Here is a 21,914-nt window from a genome sequence, read left to right on the forward strand (position 1 = left end):
AAATACAGAGTTAAAAAAAACAAAACAAATAAAACACATCATCCACACAGGGCAAAGAACAGGGGAAGACTAATTATGGCAGGGGCCAATGATAGGTGCAGAGTATCCCAACCAAAAATATAAACCACCCAGACACTCGTGACAGTCACACTCGCACACTTCTGTGAGGGTAGCCAGGTTCCAAAGAAGCACAGCACACCAGAAAAAGAGGGGGGATCCCACCACCGGATCACCAGCACCACCACCACCGGTCCTCAGCAACTGAAAGGGAAAAAAAGGAAATTATTGGGATTACCCAAAAAAATACAACAACAACAAAAAATAACTAAACTAAAGAAATCAGCAGTTTGCAAATAATATAAATCCATAAAACAATAATGAAATCTTCGAACACCAAAGTCAATAAATGAAGACAAAGGACAAGAAGAGGACAAGAAAAAATAACATATCCTCTGCCCAAATAAATTAATAAACTCGAAGAATTCAATTAACAAAATCAGGTAAATGGACAGAGTAAGCTAAATTGATTAATCAAATGAAACAAAACCCAAATGATTAAATATAGGGGAGTTTAATCCCACACTCCACTCAACCATCCATTCATCCATGGACTGGTTGGGCAAACTCCCATGCCAAGGACCCTGCCAAGGAAACTGCGATGCGAAAACCGCGATGCGAAAACCGCATTGCTCCGGGCGGACCTTTTTGACCACCTCGGCAACCTCAGCCCCAGAGATGGAAGAGCCCACCCCTGAGTCCCCAGGCCCTGCTTCCTCACCGGTAGGCGTGTCGGTGGGATTGAGGAGGTCCTCGAAGTATTCCTTCCACCGATCCACAACGTCCCAGGTCGAGGTCAGCAGCGCCCCGTCCCCACCATACACAGTTTTGACAGAGCACCGCTTCCCCCTCCTGAGACGGCGGATGGTGGTCCAGAACTTCTTCGAAGCAGTCCGAAAGTCATCCTCCATGGCCTCACCGAACTCCTCTCATGCCCGGGTTTTTGCCTCGGCGACCGCCGTAGTTGCACTCCGTTTGGCCTGTTGGTACCTGTCTGCTGCCTCTGGAGTCTCACAGGCCAAGAAGGCCCGATAGAACTCCTTCTTCAGCTTGACGGCATCCCTTACCGCCGGTGTCCACCAACGGGTTCGGGTGTTGCCACCCTGACAAGGCACCGACCACCTTACAGCCACAGCACCGGTCAGCCGCCTCAGCAATGGAGGCATGGAACATGGCCCTCTCGGACTCAATGTCCCCGCCTCCCCTGGGACATGGTTGAAGCTCTCCTGGAGGTGGGAGTTGAAGCTTCTTCTGACGGGAGACTGCCTTGGCATTCCCAGCAGACGCTCACAATGCGTTTGGGTTTGCCAGGTCTGACCAGCGTCCTTCCCCACCATCAGAGCCAACTCACCACCAGGTGGTGATCAGTTGACAGCTCCGCCCCTCTCTTCACCCGAGTGTCCAAGACTTGCGGCCCCAAGTCCGACGATGCGACTACAAAGTCGATCATCGAACTGCGGCCTAGGGTGTAGCCACTCAACCAGATGGTGAAATTAGGTTAAAGGCGAATTAAAAAAGTGCAGTATGCAAACAATAAGCATATGCTGAAGCAGCGTAAAGCAGCAGTGTCTGCAGAGCAGCAGTGTCTGTAAAGCAGCAATGTCTGTAAAGCAGACAGCTGGAAGGTAGCAGTGAAGAGCAGCTCTAATCAAAGAGCAAAAGCAGCGGCTAACTAAACAGCAGTGTCTGGAAAGCAGCGGCTACCAAAAGCAGCAGTGGTCGATGTAGCTAGTGGCGAAGTAAGATTTTACCACCGGCCTGCCGCACCCAATGGGCTGGTGCTGACGTCACCCGCGCTCCATTGGCAGTGGAAATCTGAGGACCTGACAATAAAGCTATTAATTGCTACATCGAATATGCAGGCTAATGTTGTTTAACTGTAATGACGCTACATACCCGTTAGCAGAATCCGACATGCATCACACCAGAGGGCATGTTTGAATGTTTGACATGTTTGAAGTCTAGATAGCTGATCAGTTTCATCTGGTTTCATAGATAGATATAATTGCATATAGTCAGCACAACAATGGAAATTTTCTAATTATGTTGCCTAGAGGAAGCATATATAAAGTAAAAAGGATTAGTCCAAGCACAGAATCCTGTGGCACCAAGCAGACCTTAGTATGCGCGGAGGATTGATCATTGATGTGAACAAATTGGGAACGATCTGATAAGTAAGATTTAAACCAGGTTAGTGCTGCTCCTGTAAGGCCAATTAACTGTTCCATTATGTGCAGCAAGATTTGATGGTCAATGATGTCAAAAGCGGTACTGAGATCGAAAAGGATTAAAACAGAGACCAGACCTGAATCAGAAGCAAAGAGTTGATGAGCAACTACTTTCTCAAGGATTTTAGAAATAAAGGGGAGATTAGATATCAGTCTATAGTTAGCTAAAATCTCAGGATTGAGAGTGCGCTTCTTTAGAAGAGGTTTAATAACAGCTACTTTAAAGGACTGTGGTGCATAGCCCATTAATAAAGACGTATTGATTATATCTAATAAAGAATTGTCTAATAAGGGTAAAGCTTTCTTAATTAGCTTAGTTGGGATGGGGTCTTGCAGGCATGTTGATGGCTTAGATGCAGAAATCAAAGTAAAGAGTCGGAGAAGGTCAATGGGGGGAAAACGGTCCAAATAAATTCCAGGCCTTGTGCCATATCCAAGCTACCAAAACAAACTTCAAGGACTGCTTTCTTTCACTTGCGCAACATTGCAAAAATTAGACATATCCTATCCCAGACAGATGCTGAAAAATTAGTACATGCATTTGTCACGTCTAGGCTGGATTACTGTAATTCTCTATTATTCGGTTGCCCCAACAAATCACTTAGGTCACTCCAAATGGTGCAGAACGCTGCTGCACGTGTTCTAACGGGAACCAAGAAAAGGGGCCATATTTCTTCTGTTTTAGCTTTGTTGCACTGGCTCCCTGTAAAATCCAGGAATGAATTTAGAGGCCCTGCTTTCCAAAATTGTGAAACCAGAATTCTGAGGACCTCTGAACGCACCACTGCAATCAAACTGCATTGAGACAAAACAGCTGCGTCATTCTGTGAAGTCTTTACAGGTGACAAACAATAACAGTGATCCTGCTTGATAACTGCTAACCCTTTGAACACCAGAAATGCTGGTTTGGTGTTTTAAAGTTGCACTGATACTGGTTTCCAACTCATCCAAAATTCAGACATTAATGGAAGGGTGAAATATTTTCCCTGACAGCATAGCAAAGCCTTTAATGTTAGTTAGTTTATGCTAATGATGACGCTAGCGCTAGCACAGCGCAGACTACTGTTTACTGACAGTTAACTGAAAAAAGCACTCATATCAGCAGGCAGCAATATGCCTTAAGGCCCAGTTAAGGCTGGACTATTTTGATGCAGAAACAATGTACTAGTTATAATTATTTCTGTTAGAAAAAAGTTATAGTGTTATTCAAACTGCAGTAATTTTACTGCAAGATGTTTTGTTGGACTGCTTGAGGCTCTGAGGTTTGTTACCGTAACAAAGAGGAACTGTTCTGTTACTCCTCCTAAAATGATTTGTATCTTACATTGTTTTATTTTGGTGTTGGATTGCTAAATGTAGATAGTTTTGTCTTTACATCAGACTGTAAAACACAGATTACCAGATTACAGGACTGGGCTATTTTTGGTTGGGGAATAATGTCCTGCAGTGTATGACAAGTTTTAAAATTTGCGGTAAATTTGTTGTTATATTAAGCAAGTTCTAAAAAATAATAGTTAGATCAATTTAAAAATAATCGATGGATTAATCAATTAATCAAAAAAATAATCGATAGATTAATCGATAAAAAAATAATTGTTAGGTGCAGCCCTATTAGTCAGGTGGTATGGGCAGTCACCATTGAACAGAAAATGATGTGACATCGGTGGTGGGAACACACAGTTCTTACGTAACCTTAATCGCAAGCGTGAAGGCATTAACTTTAACTAATAAGCTGAAGCGTGAAGGCATTAATTTATAAGCTGAATTTATTTTCATTTTTATATCATCTTCATGGCAGATAATTTACGTTTTATTATTTTGCAATAAACAGGAACGTCACCCTAAGAGTGATTATTCTGGACATTTGTTTTATTGGATACGCGTCAAGACCTTTCCAAACCTATGCAAGTGACTTAAAGTTTGATCATTGGGACCTTAGTCACTACAATACACATTAAAATTGGTCATGATGCTGGTAATCCTACAGTGGTGATTCACTTGTGTATTTCAGGCACTCCAATAGGCTGTAGATGCTGTCTGAAATCCATCAGTTGCATTCAATTACACAGAGAACATACCTTTTTTCACAGCAGACATTTGACTGTCTCAGGTGAAAACGCACAGGTGATAATGATTAAACTTAAAACGTGTCCCAGTAAGCTATACAAGTAAGCCAGCATCTACAAAACCACGGCCTTCCTTTAATACTACACAATACACAGCCAACCTGAAGTCATACTGCAATATACATTTAATGTCCTTTAAATAAGTACATTTTCCACTCCAAAAAGTATTAAGAATTGAAATGAGTTGTGATTTTGTGAAAGGAAACTAAAACAATGTCTCTCCCTCTCTCCCTCACTCTTCCTCTGTTCCCTCTGTACTGGTCCTTAAAATTCACCCATCACCCTGGCAGATCCTTGCTGACTCTGAAGTGTAAGTTTACATGCATGAAACTGACTTGTAATCGGTTTACAGTTAAGAGCGACCTATTAATGCAATATTTCTCACCTCAGTAATATTACTTACATAATAATAAGCAAGAATAAAGTAAAAAAGCTCTTTCATTATGTTTTTGAAACACAGTGAAGCCCTTTAGAAAACATGCTTTGACAACAGTGACTGGATGTTGCCAGAAGCACGACCACAGTTAACTGCACTCACAGGCATTACAATGAATTTTAAGCGTTCCGGTGACACTAGGAACAAAAGGCTGTTAAGAAATGGGGAAGTAGATCAGGGTTATGAAACCCCTTACAAAGCTATAAAATTACAAAAACAGTTTTCCAGGCCTGTAAATAGTTTGGCATTAAGTGAGTGTTTTGGAAAATCTTTGAATAAACATTGTTTGGCTATTGTTTAAAATCTGTTTTAAAATCCCAAAACATGTATAACTTACACTTAAATACATCCCTTGTATTACTAATTGCACATCCTGCACTGCACTGCGTGACTGCTGAAACGTCACCTGTATCACATGATACACTTAGACAGAACCAGCCTTGTATCATCGCCAGTTGGGGGAACTTTAGGGGGAAAAAAACAGAAAAATGTCAAAAAGCTGTTGGCAAATGCACTGCTACTTGCAGCACTTAACACACATGAATATTTATTGCCACAGTGATTAATGGCTAACTGATACTAGCAACAATTACTAATAATAAATTGTCACCCTTGATGGATATCTAACATTGGCTTGAGTGGGAGGCTGCTGCTTTACAGTTGTACATACAATATGTTAGCATTAGACTCTCATTTTGATTTAAATATTATCTTAGTCCAAACAGTTGGCTATTAACAGGTTGCTTATTTACCGACATCATCTTGCCTCATGACAATCCAGACAATTTCTTTTTTCCATCAGAAAATACATATTTGGTTGAATCAAGTACTGTCTTCTGGACATCCATAGATGTCTGGCAAAGCAATATCTGGCCATTGTGTTGTGTATTTGATCCACTTAATACGGGGTAGACTGAAGGAACATGGCAGCAATCAACCGTAAAGTATCAACTGGGCTGAGGTTAGGGAAGAAAGAAAGAGGTTTAAGAAGAAATGCATGCATACAAACTTATCAAAATGATAATCCAAACATGTGAAAATTTAAAATTGTATTATTAAAAAGGCGCATGGCAATGATGTTTTGCAAAATACCCATTTGTGATGGTCTTATCTATTGGCACATGGAGGAATGTTTATTAAGCAAGTAAAGTTAGCAAGCATTAGTCACACAGCAATGTATGGCAGTATCGCTATGTAGGCTTACCCATTTTTAACAGCTGAACAAGATATTGTATACAAGATATCGGAAAAGTCTTGAAACCGAATTTATCCATAGCATTAACACTAGAACTACCAAGGCAGTCATTTTGACTGCTTTCAAAATTTGCGACGTCATAACTTGGTTTAAAAAAAACCTATGTACCAATAGGACCCTGACTTTTCCTAAATGTGTGTATATTTTATTCTAACATTGTTTTATCATTAAAATTTCAAAACACAAAAGAGATCTGAGTATTACTACCTCGAATGACCATAGCAGTCAAATTGACTGCATGTTTTTTACAGGGGGTGTCATATTTCACTATTTGCTACATTTTCCCGCTCTTTCTCCTGCTCTATTGTCTGTTTGTTTTTTATGCTCTGTGAAGCTAAAACCTAGTTATAGCTTCACTCTAAACCCAAGAGAGACAAAAATGACAAGTAGAAAGAAAATGTCTGTTATGGAGGCTTTAGCCTTGCTTCAGAGTCTTGATGAGGAAGAATCCGACGGAGGAGCAGGTTCAGAGAGTGATGTCTCTTAGTGTTTGGAAGAAGCTTCATCTAGCTCTGAGAGTGATTCAGAAATCATTTCAGAGATGCCCACTAGCAAAAAAAGACGACTGGAAACATCGAATTCCACACTTGCTGACATCCCATCTGCTAATTTTCAAGGTATGAGGCCTACAGGAGGACTCCTTATTATCATCATTATTATTAGGCTATTGTTTGCTATAATGCATATTTCTGTAATGTAAGCCTGTGCTAGTTTTATGTGATCTTGTGAGCCTTTAGCCTGGGCCTTAGCCTTTATTTAGGTATTACAGGGGGCCTCCAAATAATTTACAAAACAGCATGATTTTCTGATAGACAGCTTTTTGGTCTATCATGTGTGCCATAAATTGGAAAAGGTCAATTAAATAAATAAAACACTGATCCATTATAGTTTTCATTTAGTGTCTTGATGTGTTTTTTACCTATTCCACCATCTTTATTCTTAGATGTTTTTAATGATAATCCAAATTATAATCAAATAATGTCCGAGCAGTCAAAATGACTGCTATGGTCATTCTAGTAGTTGCAGAATTCTGGTAGACCGAGTGTTAAAATGAGCTATGATGTAATGTTTACTAACATAAAACTGAAAATTTCTGTTTCTTTCTCTCCCTCCATGCTTCATCCTTTTTCCTCTTGTAATGGCTGGCTCCTTCCTGACATTAACTACAGACCCTCACCGTCTGTCACTCAACAGTAAGTTCAAATAAATAAATGAAAATTATGTTATAACATGTTTCCATAGCACCATATAATTAGGCTGTTATGTGAATTAACACAGTGCATGCTGAGGTCAGTGACCACAGTTATTTTCTAGGGGCACCCACTTAAAGGGATACTTTACCCATCTTTAGCCAGCTTTCTATCACAACAGTGTTTGTAGTATGTCTATCTGAAATGTGGCAAACTTCCCTCCATTTTACTTGCACTCGGGTCTTGCTGCTCATCTCTCTGCTGAGCTTTTCGTTGGTTTGAGGTGTATTATGCTCTGTTTGTATGGGTCTTATCTTGAGGTCAGAGGTCTAGGGATGATTACGTCTCTGAGTTAGATGAGTAGAATATTGATACTAGGCTTACATGACATGGACTGTGGCCCTTGGGGGTTATTTTTGTGATTAAAATACAATAGGTGAGGAATGTTCACTGATGAATGTGTAGATGCTTGTACCTATATAAGAGACATGCATGAGTTGTAAGGGAGAGATTCACATTGGTCCCGAATCTTCTCCCAGGCAGACCATGGTGCCTGGTGGATGCTGAACTTTGTTGTAATAAATTAATTCTTATGCAACCAAGTCGGTGTCAGCGGCGGTTCCTTCATCAACTACACATCATTGCTACTTAAGAAACAACGACAGGTTCTAGGGTTGTTGCTCGAACTACAAATTGACCTTCCCAAAGACACACAGGTAGGAGCAGATCAAGAGAGAGACCCGTCCCTTTTACTCAAATGTAGATCAAACTCAGATCGAACAGTAAAACTAAGCAGTGCTGATCAAATGTAACCAATTTTTTGTAACTGTATTATCTATTTTTTGCCCAAATGTATTTAGAGGCAGGTTTCACTGCACTGTTCAGCTGTGATACAAGAAATTTGTGAATAACAATCAGGTGCTGTACTATGTTTCCTGTATTGTAAAAACAGAGACTGAAAATAATGGTAAAACTAAGCAATGCCACAATGTAAGATGCGTATTTTAGTTGAAGTTTAACCGTAATTCCAATTTATTTGTTACCAGCCAGCTTCTTGTTTTTTGACTGTGGAATAAAGATAAAGTAAGCTCACATTACATCTCCTACCAGTGAGTGTATATGTGTGTGGAATGGCACAGTGCATTCTGTTAGCTGTAGGTTTTTTACTTCGTGAGCCCTTTTTATCTGTCCCATGGGGTCATATGGTACCAATTTCAAAAGTATTTGCATCTTTCCACCGCAACACAGTTTTTTGTAAAAAGACTATTTTTCCAGCAGTAAAATGTTTCAAGATGTAGTGAAACACAGACACTGTTAAAACAGTTTCACTTTGTAGTTAAGTGCCACAGCGTCTGAACAGTAAAGGGGGAAGCACCTCTTCAGATGTCTACAGAAAACTCAGTTTCAGTCAGACTTAAGATGAAATTCATTAAATACGATGATGCATCGCTCCGTCTCTTATCCAGCTGCTTTCTGCTGTTTTTGTTTTCTATCAGGGGCGGATTTAGTGATTTGGGGGGCCTGGTGCCTCAGCATCTTTCTTACTATGATTTCACCCATTCTCTAAGTGGGAATAACAGTGGGCTGTAAGCAGCAGAAGAAGTTTTGAGAGAAGCTTTTCTCTGCACCCTCAATGTAACTTAAACAAATGTGCAAGTGATGAAGATATGCAGGTACTTTGTTTTGAATTTAACATTTAAACACAGGATACACCACAGGATGACAGATTTAATCCAATTTGGTAGTCAGAGAGGAAATACTCTTCCTGGCTGTATTGACTGAACATGGTAAATTAATTAATCAATAAATAAACTAATCAATGAATGAATAAGGTATAGATGAATACAGTACATAGAATATAAATGGGGAATCATTTAAGTTTTCTTTATCGATGGGTAACAGGAGCTATAATGATGGGTCCGACTGGATGACAGATCAAAAATGAAGCAAATAGGTGACCTCATTGAAAATGTGTTTTAATTGGATACAATGAGAATACTATTCTGAGTCAACAATTTTGTAATAATTAACACTGTAATTAGTTTGTGCTTCAGAATGTAGGTGTAGTATCAGCAACAATAAATTCCTATTAGTCATATCAACAGTATAACAGACAAACCTGATACAAAAGACACATTAATTGAAATCATAATGTATATCAAAATGAAAACAAAATGTATTCATTGATTGTTTGGGAATCTATTTTTTACTGTATGCACTATAATTACTGGTCAAACAACATATTGATTCGATCAGTTATAAATCTAATGCTGATAATGTCCCAATTTTGAAATCTAATCTTTACCTATTATGAATACACAGTTTCAGGAAATATGTAATAGCTCTTAATAGTGTCAGTATATAATATATTATGGACTGCCATTGAAAGACTATCATGAGTTTGTGTCTTATCGTGTCTAGATAAATAGGGAAAACAAAACTGAATATATATACATATATATATATATATATATATATATATATATATATATATATACATATATATATATATATATATATATATATATTTGCACAAAATTTCATTTTCGGGTTGGACCCCTTGGTGGTACTTGCACTACTAAATACATATAAACAAAAACCTTGTAAAACCTTCTTAATCAACTTTGAATAATAATAATAAAAACAAATGAGTCTTGAGACATTAATAATTCACAAGAGTATAGAGCTAGTTTAGGTTCATTTCAATAATTTGTTTGATTTAAGCTTTAGATCAAATGAATGATGGTGTATCTAGTTTGGCTAATAGTGTGCATGTGGTCCCAATTTTAACTCAAGGAAACAAATAAAACTTAAAATGAAATTATATTTTAAAAAAAAAACATACTTTGATAATTACAAAAATCCACACTAACGAGCACTTTCTTCTTTTACCCATTCTCTTGTTTGTTTGTTTGTTTGTTTGTTTGTTGTTTTTTCAAAACAGTATTCAGATAATATTGCAAAATGTGACATGCAACAAAAGATATATAATAAAATACACTGAAATTAATTGAACTGAACTGCAAATTTCAAATGTAAAAAAGCCTTTGGGCTTAATTTTGTCCCTCACCATGGGACACTTTGGCTTAACATAGGTAAACTTGCAGGGCATTTTGACTACTCTTTGTAAGCAATTGCACTTAAAAATCTGTGTACAAAAAAGAGGTATTTTTCTCTCAGTCAACTTAGACCAATAAAATAAAGAACAAGTATGTCTCACTACATAGATATCATCTAATTTGTATAGGAATTAAGTGAATTGTGGGACAATTTTTGCTATCGTGTCTTGGACACAAATAAAACTATAAAAAATAGACTTTGATAACAACCAAGTTTTAGTGGGTTATATACTTAAGACTTATAATATGTGTATTAAAGCACACAAACAAAAGGTGTGTAGAATATAGCCTACAGTAAAACTGTAGTTGCAAAACCATAATCCATTGTGCCCAAATGCCTATTATTTCAAAATAGATTTTTTTTAACTGTACACATCATTATTGTGCTGATCAAGACCTTCAGGATTGGACAATGGCACCATTTAACATATTTTAGACCTTATCATTGCCATATCATGGCAACAGTGACAATTTTATCAAAACAAATGTTTTGACATTACAGGTTCGTCCTCTGTTTGCTATTAGTAAACAAACATATCATAATGTCATAATGAATTCATTTTATCAAGTTCCTACAACTGTGAATCAAGTTGGCTCAACATGGAATACATAATTGATACAACTCGCGATTTGTTGACTCAACTTTCTGTATCAAGTAATGTGGACTGGAAAACATTACTTAAGAGAACTAAAAAAGATGTTGGTTGAACTTATTTTATCAAGTTAGGGCAACATTATTATTTTTTCTCATGCTCTATTGCCAAGTTACTTGAGTTTACAGAAATTGCTAGATTTCAAAAATTTAAGCAAACTAATATCTACAAAGAATCTACATGAGAATTAGCCAAACTAAATATTAACACAAGAAAAAATAGCTGAAAAGACAATTCAATAAGGACCTTTATCAAAACCCCAACAAGTTCAACTTCAACCAGCCTTGCTTCAAAATAAGTGTCAATGGATGTCGAGACATCAAAAAAGACCTTCCTTGGGACATGTTAAAAAAAATAGCCTTACACCCTCTAACACACTTTTGCTTGGGACTGCTCACAAACTGAAATTACACTGTCCCACACATAAATAATAATAATAATATAATACACAAAAAGAAGAGCGCCCTTCCTTTGGGAAAAAACAATAACTCTCCGAGTTCAACATAGTCCATTCTGAGTGAATGTTCAGAGTTGCTGCAGTAAATTGCTGAGATTCATAAAAACAAGCAAAAAATCTATCTGAGAAACCTGCTCAAAATGTTGAAAATGAAAACATTCGAACATTACTGAAATGTCCACTCTCTTGACAATTTCTCTGTAACATCACATGGATTAGTGTTCCTCCAAACAGAGCAATAGAAATAAGTCAGAAAATGAAAACAAGGTGGTGTGACCCACAGAAGGGCAATACATTTCTTCTCCTCTTACTAAATACTGTAAAAAATGAGAATTCTTTCTCTGGGACATGCAGACAAAAAAACCTTCCCTCTTAAACATCCATGCTCTTCCAACTCTTTCAGGGCTGGTCAAAAACTGAAACTATATTGTGTCCCATTTGTAAGAAAAAAAAAGAGCATCCTTCCTTTGAGGGGATAAAAGAACCAACTCTATAAGTGACTTGATCACTTATAAGTGACTTGACTGAACAAGTCTTTTATTGTCAATGAACTGATTTTAGATAGGAAACTAGACTGTTTGTTTTTAACTGAAACGTGGCTGGGTACGGATGCACCTGTTCTCACTGAGGCCTCCCCACCTAATTTTAACTATTTTTACTCTACAAGGAGTGGTAAAAGGGGAGGTGGCACAGCTTCTATTAGTACTAACACTCTTGCCACCAAACCGATTTTATTTGGACAATACACCACCTTTGAACATCACGCTGTTGTTTTTAGCAACCCTCCGATTTTATGTGTCACTCTTTATCGTCCACCTAGAAAATGTAGTCTTTTTATCAATGAATTTTCAGAGTTTTTAACAATTTTACACAATTCTTACAATATGATCATTTTAACCGGTGATTTTAACCTTCACGTGGACAACCTTTTAGACCCAATTTCTAATGAGTTTTTAAATGTTCTTAATTGCATGGACTTTAGCCAACACGCCTCAAAACCTACTCACAATAGAGGACACACCCTGGACCTGGTCATCACGTATGGCTTGTCCACTGGCGTGTCCTCTGTTGTCGACCTAGCCGTCTCAGACCACTACTGCGTGTTTTTTAACATCACTGGTTTTATTCGGCAGGAGACCTCTGTGAGAACTGTTATGAAACGCCATCTAACCCCTGAAGTGGCTGCAAATTTTAAAGAGCTCTTAGACAAGGCTCTCACCATTGTTTTACCTGCCCCCTGTGACTTTATGATTGATGATTTTAACAGCAGGTTACGATCAACTCTAAACACACTCGCTCCGATTAAAACCAAGACCATCCCAACTAAAACCATACCACCCTGGAGAAACAATGAACTGAAGAAACTAAAACGAAATTGCAGGGTGGCAGAGAGGAGATGGAGGAAAAACAAGATCACCATAAATCATCAAATATACGTTGAACAACAAAAAATATACAATAAAGCAATAAGACTTTCTCGCAACAACTACTTTTCAAATCTAATCAATAACCATAAGAACAACACCAAAGTTCTCTTCTCAACAATAGACAATCTACTCAACCCGGATTTTAAGAAACCTCATTTTAATGCCACTGACTCCCTTTGTGAGGAGTTTGCAGCCCACTTCACGGGGAAGATAGACACTATCAGACATAATATCTTTTCCTCCTAGGGCAACATGGTCTTAATTGCGTCTGAGTGTCTGTCTTCACCGGAGGAAACACTGGACAGTTTTGTTCTGGTTAATGCTGAGAGTCTTGATAAAGTTTTCTCCTCAGTGAGGCCCAACACATGTCTATTGGACCCAATCCCGACCCCTTTTTTTTAAGTTGTTTTATGGGTCTTTTAGAGATCAGCTTTTAAACATGATGAATTGCTCTCTTCAGACGGGGGTCTTTCCTGCTGCCTTTAAAGGGGCAGTGGTGAGGCCCCTGCTGAAGAAGAGCAATTTAGATTTTAATGATTTTAACAATTTTAGACCAGTATCTAGCTTACCATTCTTAAGCAAAATTTTAGAAAAACTTGTTCTTATTCAGCTGAACGATTTTATTAATTCACACAATGTCCTAGAGAAATTTCAGTCTGGCTTTAGGGTAAATCACAGCACCGAGACGGCCCTCTTAAAGATTTTAAATGATTTTAGGTTAAATTATGATTCACAAAAGCTCACAGTGTTGATTCTACTGGATCTGAGCGCAGCCTTCGATACAGTAGATCACACTGTTCTTTTAACTCGTTTACAACACATCGGCCTGTCAGGTGCTGTTCACAAATGGTTTACTTCCTACCTCACAGACAGGACATTCATGGTAAGTTTAGATACATGCTCCTCTAGGGTTCATAAAATCACATGTGGTGTGCCTCAGGGTTCCATTTTAGGCCCAGTGCTTTTTAATCTATACATGCTCCCTCTAGGCAGTGTCATCAGGAGACATGGAGTCAACTTTCACAGCTACGCTGATGACACTCAGTTGTACATCTCCATGTCTCCTGAGGACACAAGGCCAATGGATGCACTTTTTAACTGTATTTTGGATGTTAAATCCTGGATGGCAGAGAACTTTCTCCAGCTTAACCAGGACAAAACTGAGGTTTTAGTCCTCGGCCCTGAGGCCCAGAGAGAGAAACTTTTACCTAAACTACAGGCACTGTCTTTTAATCCATCTCCCCAAGTAAAAAACCTGGGCGTGATCCTAGACTCTGAGCTGACTTTTATCCCCCATATTAAGAATATAACAAAAATAGGATTTTATCACTTAAAGAACATAGCCAGAGTCCGCCCTATTCTCTCTCGGGCCAACACGGAGACGCTGATGCATGCTTTTATTACCAGTCGTATCGATTACTGTAATGCCCTGCTTTCTGGTCTTCATAAAAAGAGTATCTCAGGTCTACAACTATTACAAAATTCCGCAGCTCGTGTCCTGACGAAGACCAGAAGGCGGGCCCACATCACACCGGTTTTAGAATCACTGCATTGGCTCCCCGTGTGTTTCAGGATCGACTTTAAGGTTCTTTTAATGGTTTTTAAATGTGTTAATGGTCTTGGGCCTTCTTATCTGTCAGAACTGCTTCTACCCTATGAACCTTCACGGTCCCTGCGCTCCTCCGGCAGTGGCCTCCTAGTCGTTCCTAAAGTCAGGACACATACCCACGGCGAGGCGTCCTTTTACTACTACGGCCCTCGCCTCTGGAACAGCCTGCCGGAGGAGCTTAGGGCCGCAGAGAACGTCCATGTTTTTAAGAGCAGGCTCAAGACCCACCTTTTTAGCTTAGCTTTTAACTGATATTTATTTATTTTATCTCTACTTATTTAGCTTAGCATCTTATGATTATTTATATGTTACCATTATTTTTATTGCCTATAGTCTTATTTTATTTATCCTATCGTTTGGTAATAATATTTCTTATGTTCTCCAACTGTTTCCTCCGGGGAGCCCTCTGTGCCGGGAGCAGTGGTCGGCCGTGGCCGCCTGGGTGCTGTCCTGTGGTGTCTGGGTGGAGGTTGGGCGTTTCTACCCCGCCTCCTCTGGTCACCCTGTGTCAATGCTCCTGGTGGCCGTGGCGGATTAGCTGCTCTCGGTGCAGACGGCTCCTCTGATGGCGTTTCCTTGCCGGGTTCATCTGTATTCAGCCCTGTGTACAATATCTCATTGCTGTTGTCGGGGTGTGTGCGTGTGCATGTGTGTGTGTGTGTGTGTGTGTGTGTGTGTGTACGTGTGTGTATGTGGGTGTGTGTACTTGGGCGCGTGCGTACGGAGCGGGGTGGGGTATGAATGCGATTTTGTGCGGGGAGCAGGGAAGGCTGGGAATGATTTTAACCTGTAAAGCACTTTGTGTTACTTTTTGTATGAAAAGCGCTTTATAAATAAAGTTTGATTTGATTTGATTTGATCAACATCTACATCTTGATCCATTCTAAGTGAGTGTTCAGCATTGTTGCAGTAAAATGCAGCAAGATATACATACAAAATTGTATCTCTCTGAGAAACTTGCTCAAATGTCAGCCAGAAAATGAACACATTCAAACATTACTGAAATCTCCACTCTGTTCATGTTTGCTCTACAACATAAAATACAAATTAGTGTCTACAAGAGACATTTCCTCCACAGAGAGCAATAGAGGTCTGTTAGAACATGAAAACATAAAAAAAACTGTTGTGACCCAGAGAAGGGCTTTAAATTTCATTTCCTCTTACTACATAGTGCAATGGACATATGGCAAAAAATGAGAATACTTCCTAAGGGCCAAATGCAGAAACATCTGGGGGAGATGTGGAAGAAAATTTGTTTACTTACTTACTTTACTTTGTTTCTCTTCCCTCGCGTGTCCCCAGCACCTCTTTTCTCAGAATTGACCTCCAGTTCTCGGCAGCCCACACCTTTCAATTTCTGTCTGTAACTGCCCATCTTGAACTTTATGCTGTGTTTCCATCCATACCATCCAGATGTGGAGCCAGGTTCTGTAAGGCAAGGGTGTTTTTCAACAAGTGCCTTGGCTACACATCCAAAATGTTCAAGAGTAGGGTAAGTCATGAATGACTATATTGTTTCAGCAAGTTTGAGCAGAATCTCAGACTTCATGTCCCTTGAAATGGATAGAAGTGCTCCACTTTCTCTAAAAGCGTCATTGCCCTGCCTGAGCCTCAGCTCAACATCATATGAGAAGGTGGGAATGGCAAAATGAGTTGGCCATTGCTGTGAATGCTGACCTGCAAAGCACTCTGTTTGGCTGCCAAATGAAGAGGATGTTGTCGGAGACGATGAATAAGCTGAAGAGGATGCTGCTGGAGATGAGAACTTCAGTCTGAAGAGACAGGGCAGAAAATGACTTGCAATGTCACCTTCTCCTTTGGTAGATGGTCAACACAAGTGAGGTTACAGAAGTCTTTGAAATCCTCATCTTCATATTGAAGGTCAAATGAAGAGCGTAACTGCAGTTTGTTTTTCAACACCAGTTTCAGGCCATCAACCGAATCTGGAACAGAGTCCAAGCGGAGCTTTCTAATGTCCTGTGCTGAAATTATCACACACAACAGCATCTTCTTGTGACTCTCGGGACTTCTCTGGAGATGGAGAAAAAAAGAATGTAAGGAAAGACAAAATGAACAATAAAGAAACATTAATAAATATGGAAAAAAAAAAAAATGAGGAGGAAGATTTTTTTTCATCATGCACTTGAGAAAAAGTTGAAATACAATTTCGTGAAAAAAGTTGAAATACAATTTCGAGAAAAAAGTCGAAATACAATATCAAGAAAAAAGTCGAACTACAATGTCAAATGTTTTATTTATCTTTTTAATCACAGAACATATTAAAATATGTTCAGAAAAATGTAGGGCGACAGTTTACTGTCATAAAACATGCAACAGATATGCGTGTTGTGCGCCAGTAAAACCCGCACACACATCCCGTCTGGCGCACACTTTGCAAGTCTGTTGACATTTATCAGGCTTTACAATTATAATAATAATTCCTTTTTCCTTAATAGTGAGATTAACTTTAAAGACCCGTACGCACATGACTGTTAAACATATATGAAGGTGTTTTGCGATTGTGATATGTGTTCAAAAAATATGTTCAAAAGACACTTCACTAATTCACACTCCTGTATTCTGCGGCTGCTCCACTGGTGCGAGCCGAGGCTGGGTCAGAGTCGGAGCATGCAAGTGCTTTTTAATCATAGCGCTTTATATTATTTAATAGGCTGTATTGTGTTTTACTGGCGCACAACATGCATATCTGCTGCATGTTTTATGACATTGTATTTCCACTTTTTTCTCAAAATTGTATTTCGACGTTTTTGTCGAAGTGCATGATGAAAAAAAAATCTTCCTCCTCTCATTTTTTTTCCTCATGAGTGGCCCTAATATTCTTCCGTATATAAACATGAACATTCATACACATATTATTCTGTTTAAAACCTGTTTTTATGTTTATGGACATGCTGCATATGTTTTTCAGAGGAAGGAGAGGAACACATTTAAAGAAAAAAATAACAGCTCGACTATACCTTAATGAAGCAAAAAAACTTTTGGTGTCACCATCAGTTTGCCTGCTTTTGTGTATGCACTGAAAAAAAAAGTCTGTTGGATTTACATAAAAAAAACATGTACATCCATTGCACATATTAAAGTTATGTTTGCTCGAATTTATATTTTTATGTTCTGTACATTAAATTATGACTTGTTAAAACAACATGACTTTCTTTTATTAATTCAAAATATTTCTTTTATTTTAAGTATATTAGCTTGTCTTACGCTAAACTGACTGATTTTTTTTATGTTAAATGAACACTTTTCTTTAATGTGTATGATATTTAATTATCATCGGCTGGATAAACATGATTTTTTTGCGTGAAGCTAACCTAACTTTCACAGGTAAATCAGACACTATTAAGTTTGGTCCTACTTTAAATATTTAATTACTTTCATACGCTGATTTGTAATTTAAGAAATTCATTTCTACACTCCCACCCCTACTTAATGCAGCCAAATCTTTTACCTACATTCACTAAAAATAAGCAAGCACATGTGGCAATCGACCAACATATCTATAATTAATTCCAGACAGTGCATAATAACCATTCATAACTACTCAAAATACAACTTTCTGTGTACTAACTGGGTAATCTAATATGTACAGTAAATCACATTATATTGACAATTCAATGGAAAGATAAACACTATTTGAAAATTTCGATTAATATTTATTAGAACATTGTTTCAAGATGTAGCCGTAATACTGTAGTTAACATCTTTAAGGAGGTTCAGTGGTTAAAAAAAAAAAAGAAATTGTAGTGTAGAAAATACAGTGTGTGGGTGTGTGTGTGTGGGTATGAGAGTGTGTGAGTGTGTAACAGTGACTACAGTCTCGAGAAATCACCCCAAACTCTATAAAATGGGAGTAGGAATCTATTTCAGTTCAATAAAAATAATAACAGTAGGGGAAAAAGCCTCTCACCTGCCCAGATAAATGAAACAATTGTTAGAGGTAGATGAAATATTGCATAAAGTATTACCAGCAAACAAGTTGGATAGCCTTTTTTTTACCAACAAAGACAGAACATTATTGGTGAACTAGCACCTGAAGCCAAAGCTACAGTCACCACACATTAAAACTCGTCATTCGAGACACTGACACGGAGAGAATTTTCGCTTGAATATACACCTGTCCTTTCACTCTATGGTACTCAGCACACATCCTGCCCATGACCACATGACATGTAAATGTTCCATAATGTGAAACACTGAAACAATTATAGTGGCTTGTTTCCAATTACCAGTATTCACAGTAAACAAAAATCACCCCAAACTCTCAAAATGGGGGGGAAATTCTGTTATAGTTCCATTTCAGAGAGAAAAAAAAGCCTCCCATCCGCCCAAAAGAAAGGTCCAACAACTGGAAGAGGCAGGTGAAATGATGCACATCTTGTAAGAAATCAAGCTGTTGAACCTGTATAGCGTGAGTTGAGCAGGGTAGTTTAAGTTCAAACAATAAATCAGGCCTAACAACATGGAATTTTCACTTGAATAAACACCTGTCTTTTCGCTCTATGGTACACAGCACACATCCTGACCATGACCACATGACATGTAAATGTTCCATAATGTGAAACATAGAAACAATTATAGTGGCTTGTTTCCAATTACCAGTGTTCACAGTAAACAAAAGTCACCCCAAACTCTAAAAATGGGGCGGGGGGGGGGTCCACCCGCACAAAAGAAAAGTCCAACAACTGGAAGAGGTAGGTGAAATGATGAACGTCTTGCAAGAAATCAAGCTGTTGAGCCTGTATAGCCAGTTCACTGATAAAGGACTTGGGCTTTTTTGGGCTTTTTTGGACAGTGTATTGCCTTCAAGCTCCATGACCACCTTCTGTAACGGGTGCTGTGTGGACCCAGATGCAGTACACCGGTAAACTGGAGTAGTTGGTAATGACGTTTATTAAACCCAGCACAAATCAAACACGCAGCAAGGAGAAGCAGTTCAGCACAAAGTTCGTTCTTCGGGTCGGAACCCCAAACAAAGTCTATGGAGGGCGAACGATGCGAAGAGACGAAGCTTACTGCACTCGGCGTGGGTGAGGAGGAAACCCCGTAGTCCGACGGCTTGACAGCACGTGTGGAGGTACTGTCGAGGAGATGGCGGAAGAGTGGTCGGGGACAGGCGGAGGTTTCGAAGCCAGAGGAGCAGTCCGAGAATGCAGCGGTACCAGTGGGGATTAAACAGCAGAATCGTCGGAGCCAGGCGGAGAAGTCTTTACCAGCGGAGCAGATCAGGAACGCTGAATCAGAACACGTGGTCTGGGACAGAAGGCAGGTAGGTTTTCCGGGGATCAGGCGAAGAGAGCAGGTCGGGGACAGGCAGGGTCGGCTTTGGAAGATCAGGCAGGATAACGCTGGAAAGTCTGGCATAACGCTGAAGAACAATCTGGCGATGAGTGTGTGTGTGGAGGAGGCTTATATCCTGGGTTGATTACTGATGAGCTGCAGCTGTGAGGTGAGAGAGCAGAGCAGGCAGAGTAGGTGGGTGTGGCCAGCAGGTAGAGTGAGCAGAGGGAGAGTGAGTGGAAAAATACTGGAGGGAGGAGAAGGCAGGGATCGTGACACCTTCTGCAGTACTTCAAAGGTATACTTGAGTTCACCAGGGTAGTTTAAGTTCAAACAATAAATCAGGCCAAACAACATGGCAGCAGCTAAGGGAACATTGTCCAAATCCTGCAGCACAATCTGGGACTCGAGGACATCGCCAATGTCCTCTGGTTTTTTGCTGGCATCTCCGTGTTTCCAGACGTATATACCCATAGTGGTTTCCTCAATGGACTCCTGGATTCGTCTGCTGCCTGTACAATGCACAAAAAAGCATCAAGTGTTACTACACTACATGCACAGGCTCAAACCCACACGCAAAGACACAAAGATCTGATATTAAGATCACTACCATATTATCTTACAAGTTAGCTGACTGTCAAGTAATTACAATGAGTAGATGTTTTAAAGATGATATGTTATAGAAGTATCACTTTTTGAAGGCTCTTTAACATTGTTTGTCTTGCCTTCCGGCCCACAAAATGTGATATTTGACAAAAAAAATCTTTAATGCGCAGGCTCCTGAGGTTGAAATCCATGCAGTGTTAAGAGCTGTTCCCTGGTTGTCTGACAGTTATGTAATTAGTCTGAAATTTGCATAACACCACCCCTACCTGTGAACTGGTAGAAAGGGGTAAGCAGTGTTTCATTTGCATTTAAAAAAGGTACAGACACTAAAACCAGCCATTCTGAACAGGGCAGTTTTGAGCAGATGAAAAAATAGCTGTGATGTTTGATCCTTGGGGCATTTTGACCAAAGCATGTCACAAACATGTCTTTAAGACACCTGGGAACTATTTTAATTTGTGGAAAAGGGTCATAATGTCTCATTTAAAGCTTATACAAATATGAAAGTTAACATCTCAACATAATAAACCTAAGTAATACTTACCACATACTCTCTCAATAGATTCTCCGGGTCCTCGTTCAGGTAAATGCAGAGTGCCTTTATGACACCCAGGTCCACATCATCATCCTAAGGCAAAAAAGCAGAAGTACAAGTTGTTTTATTTGAGTTCATGTCTGTGTGAATTCTCATTTGTCCAGGTAAAAGGCATCTCTAGGGATGAATCAAGTCAACTAGATGTAGTTTTTGTCTTTGAAGACACTCAATCAACTGTTACGCCCCCACCCCAGAAAGTGTACTTACTTCATCCATGGGCGCCATGATGCCCACTAGGCGTCTGCCTATCTGTCCTCCTCTGTTTTTAAAAAGTTTGATCAGTTTCTCAGAGTGAACATCTAATTGAGATAGAAATGTGGACTGCAGGGGCATTGTTGTGATCCGCTTGAATTCAGCATTAATCTGAAAATGAGAATGATTAGAGACATCAACATGCGATATGGCAACAATTTAGAAAAGCATTTATTAAAAAAAGAGTGTGAGAGTGTGTGAGAGAGAGAGAGAGAGAGAATCATAAATCACATATCTCGCCTACTTCAAAAAGTGCTGGCCATCTTGACTGGAAGTCTTTTATCATTGGTGTGTCGCCAACCACTTCCTTTCTCCTATATGCAAACGTCTTCTCCATTTTCATCCTTACTGCCTCCCTGTTGTTCTTCTTCTTAACATCTGAAACCAGCTCCATTCTCATACTCTAAAGACTCTTCTCATATTCTCCAGTAGGATAAGGGGGGCAGTAGTTCACTTCAGACCTTCTTGGTTTTTCAATGCCAAAAGCAGGACTTGATTTGCCCTCTGGTTTGTGCTTGAGAGAGTTTATTGTCACCTCAGGACACCCAAGCTTTCTCAGGTGAGTGCGGTAGATTGCCAGTTTGTTCTTTAAGCTGCATTTCCATC

General features: G+C 39.2%; 2 protein-coding genes across 2 annotated transcripts; one reads left to right on the plus strand and one right to left on the minus strand.

Moving 5' to 3' along the window:
- The first annotated feature begins 1,221 nt into the window (after nt 1-1,221).
- LOC148189467 (uncharacterized) lies at nt 1,222-13,194 on the plus strand. Its single transcript, XM_088078257.1, has 3 exons — nt 1,222-1,368; nt 12,055-12,663; nt 13,135-13,194. The coding sequence occupies exons 1-3, from the start codon at nt 1,222-1,224 to the stop codon at nt 13,192-13,194; spliced, it is 816 nt and encodes a 271-aa protein (XP_087934383.1).
- A 4,996-nt stretch (nt 13,195-18,190) lies between these two features.
- LOC148189468 (uncharacterized) lies at nt 18,191-21,708 on the minus strand. Its single transcript, XM_088078307.1, has 4 exons — nt 21,546-21,708; nt 21,260-21,421; nt 20,135-20,367; nt 18,191-19,397 (listed from the first exon to the last, which is right to left on the minus strand). The coding sequence occupies exons 1-4, from the start codon at nt 21,706-21,708 to the stop codon at nt 19,209-19,211; spliced, it is 747 nt and encodes a 248-aa protein (XP_087934433.1). The 3' UTR covers nt 18,191-19,208.
- Nucleotides 21,709-21,914: the final 206 nt, after the last annotated feature.

This window comes from Plectropomus leopardus, chromosome 6 (assembly GCF_026936395.1).
Source record: "Plectropomus leopardus strain MGB_pleo_1.0 chromosome 6, ASM2693639v1, whole genome shotgun sequence".
NCBI classification, from domain to species: domain Eukaryota; kingdom Metazoa; phylum Chordata; class Actinopteri; order Perciformes; family Serranidae; genus Plectropomus; species Plectropomus leopardus.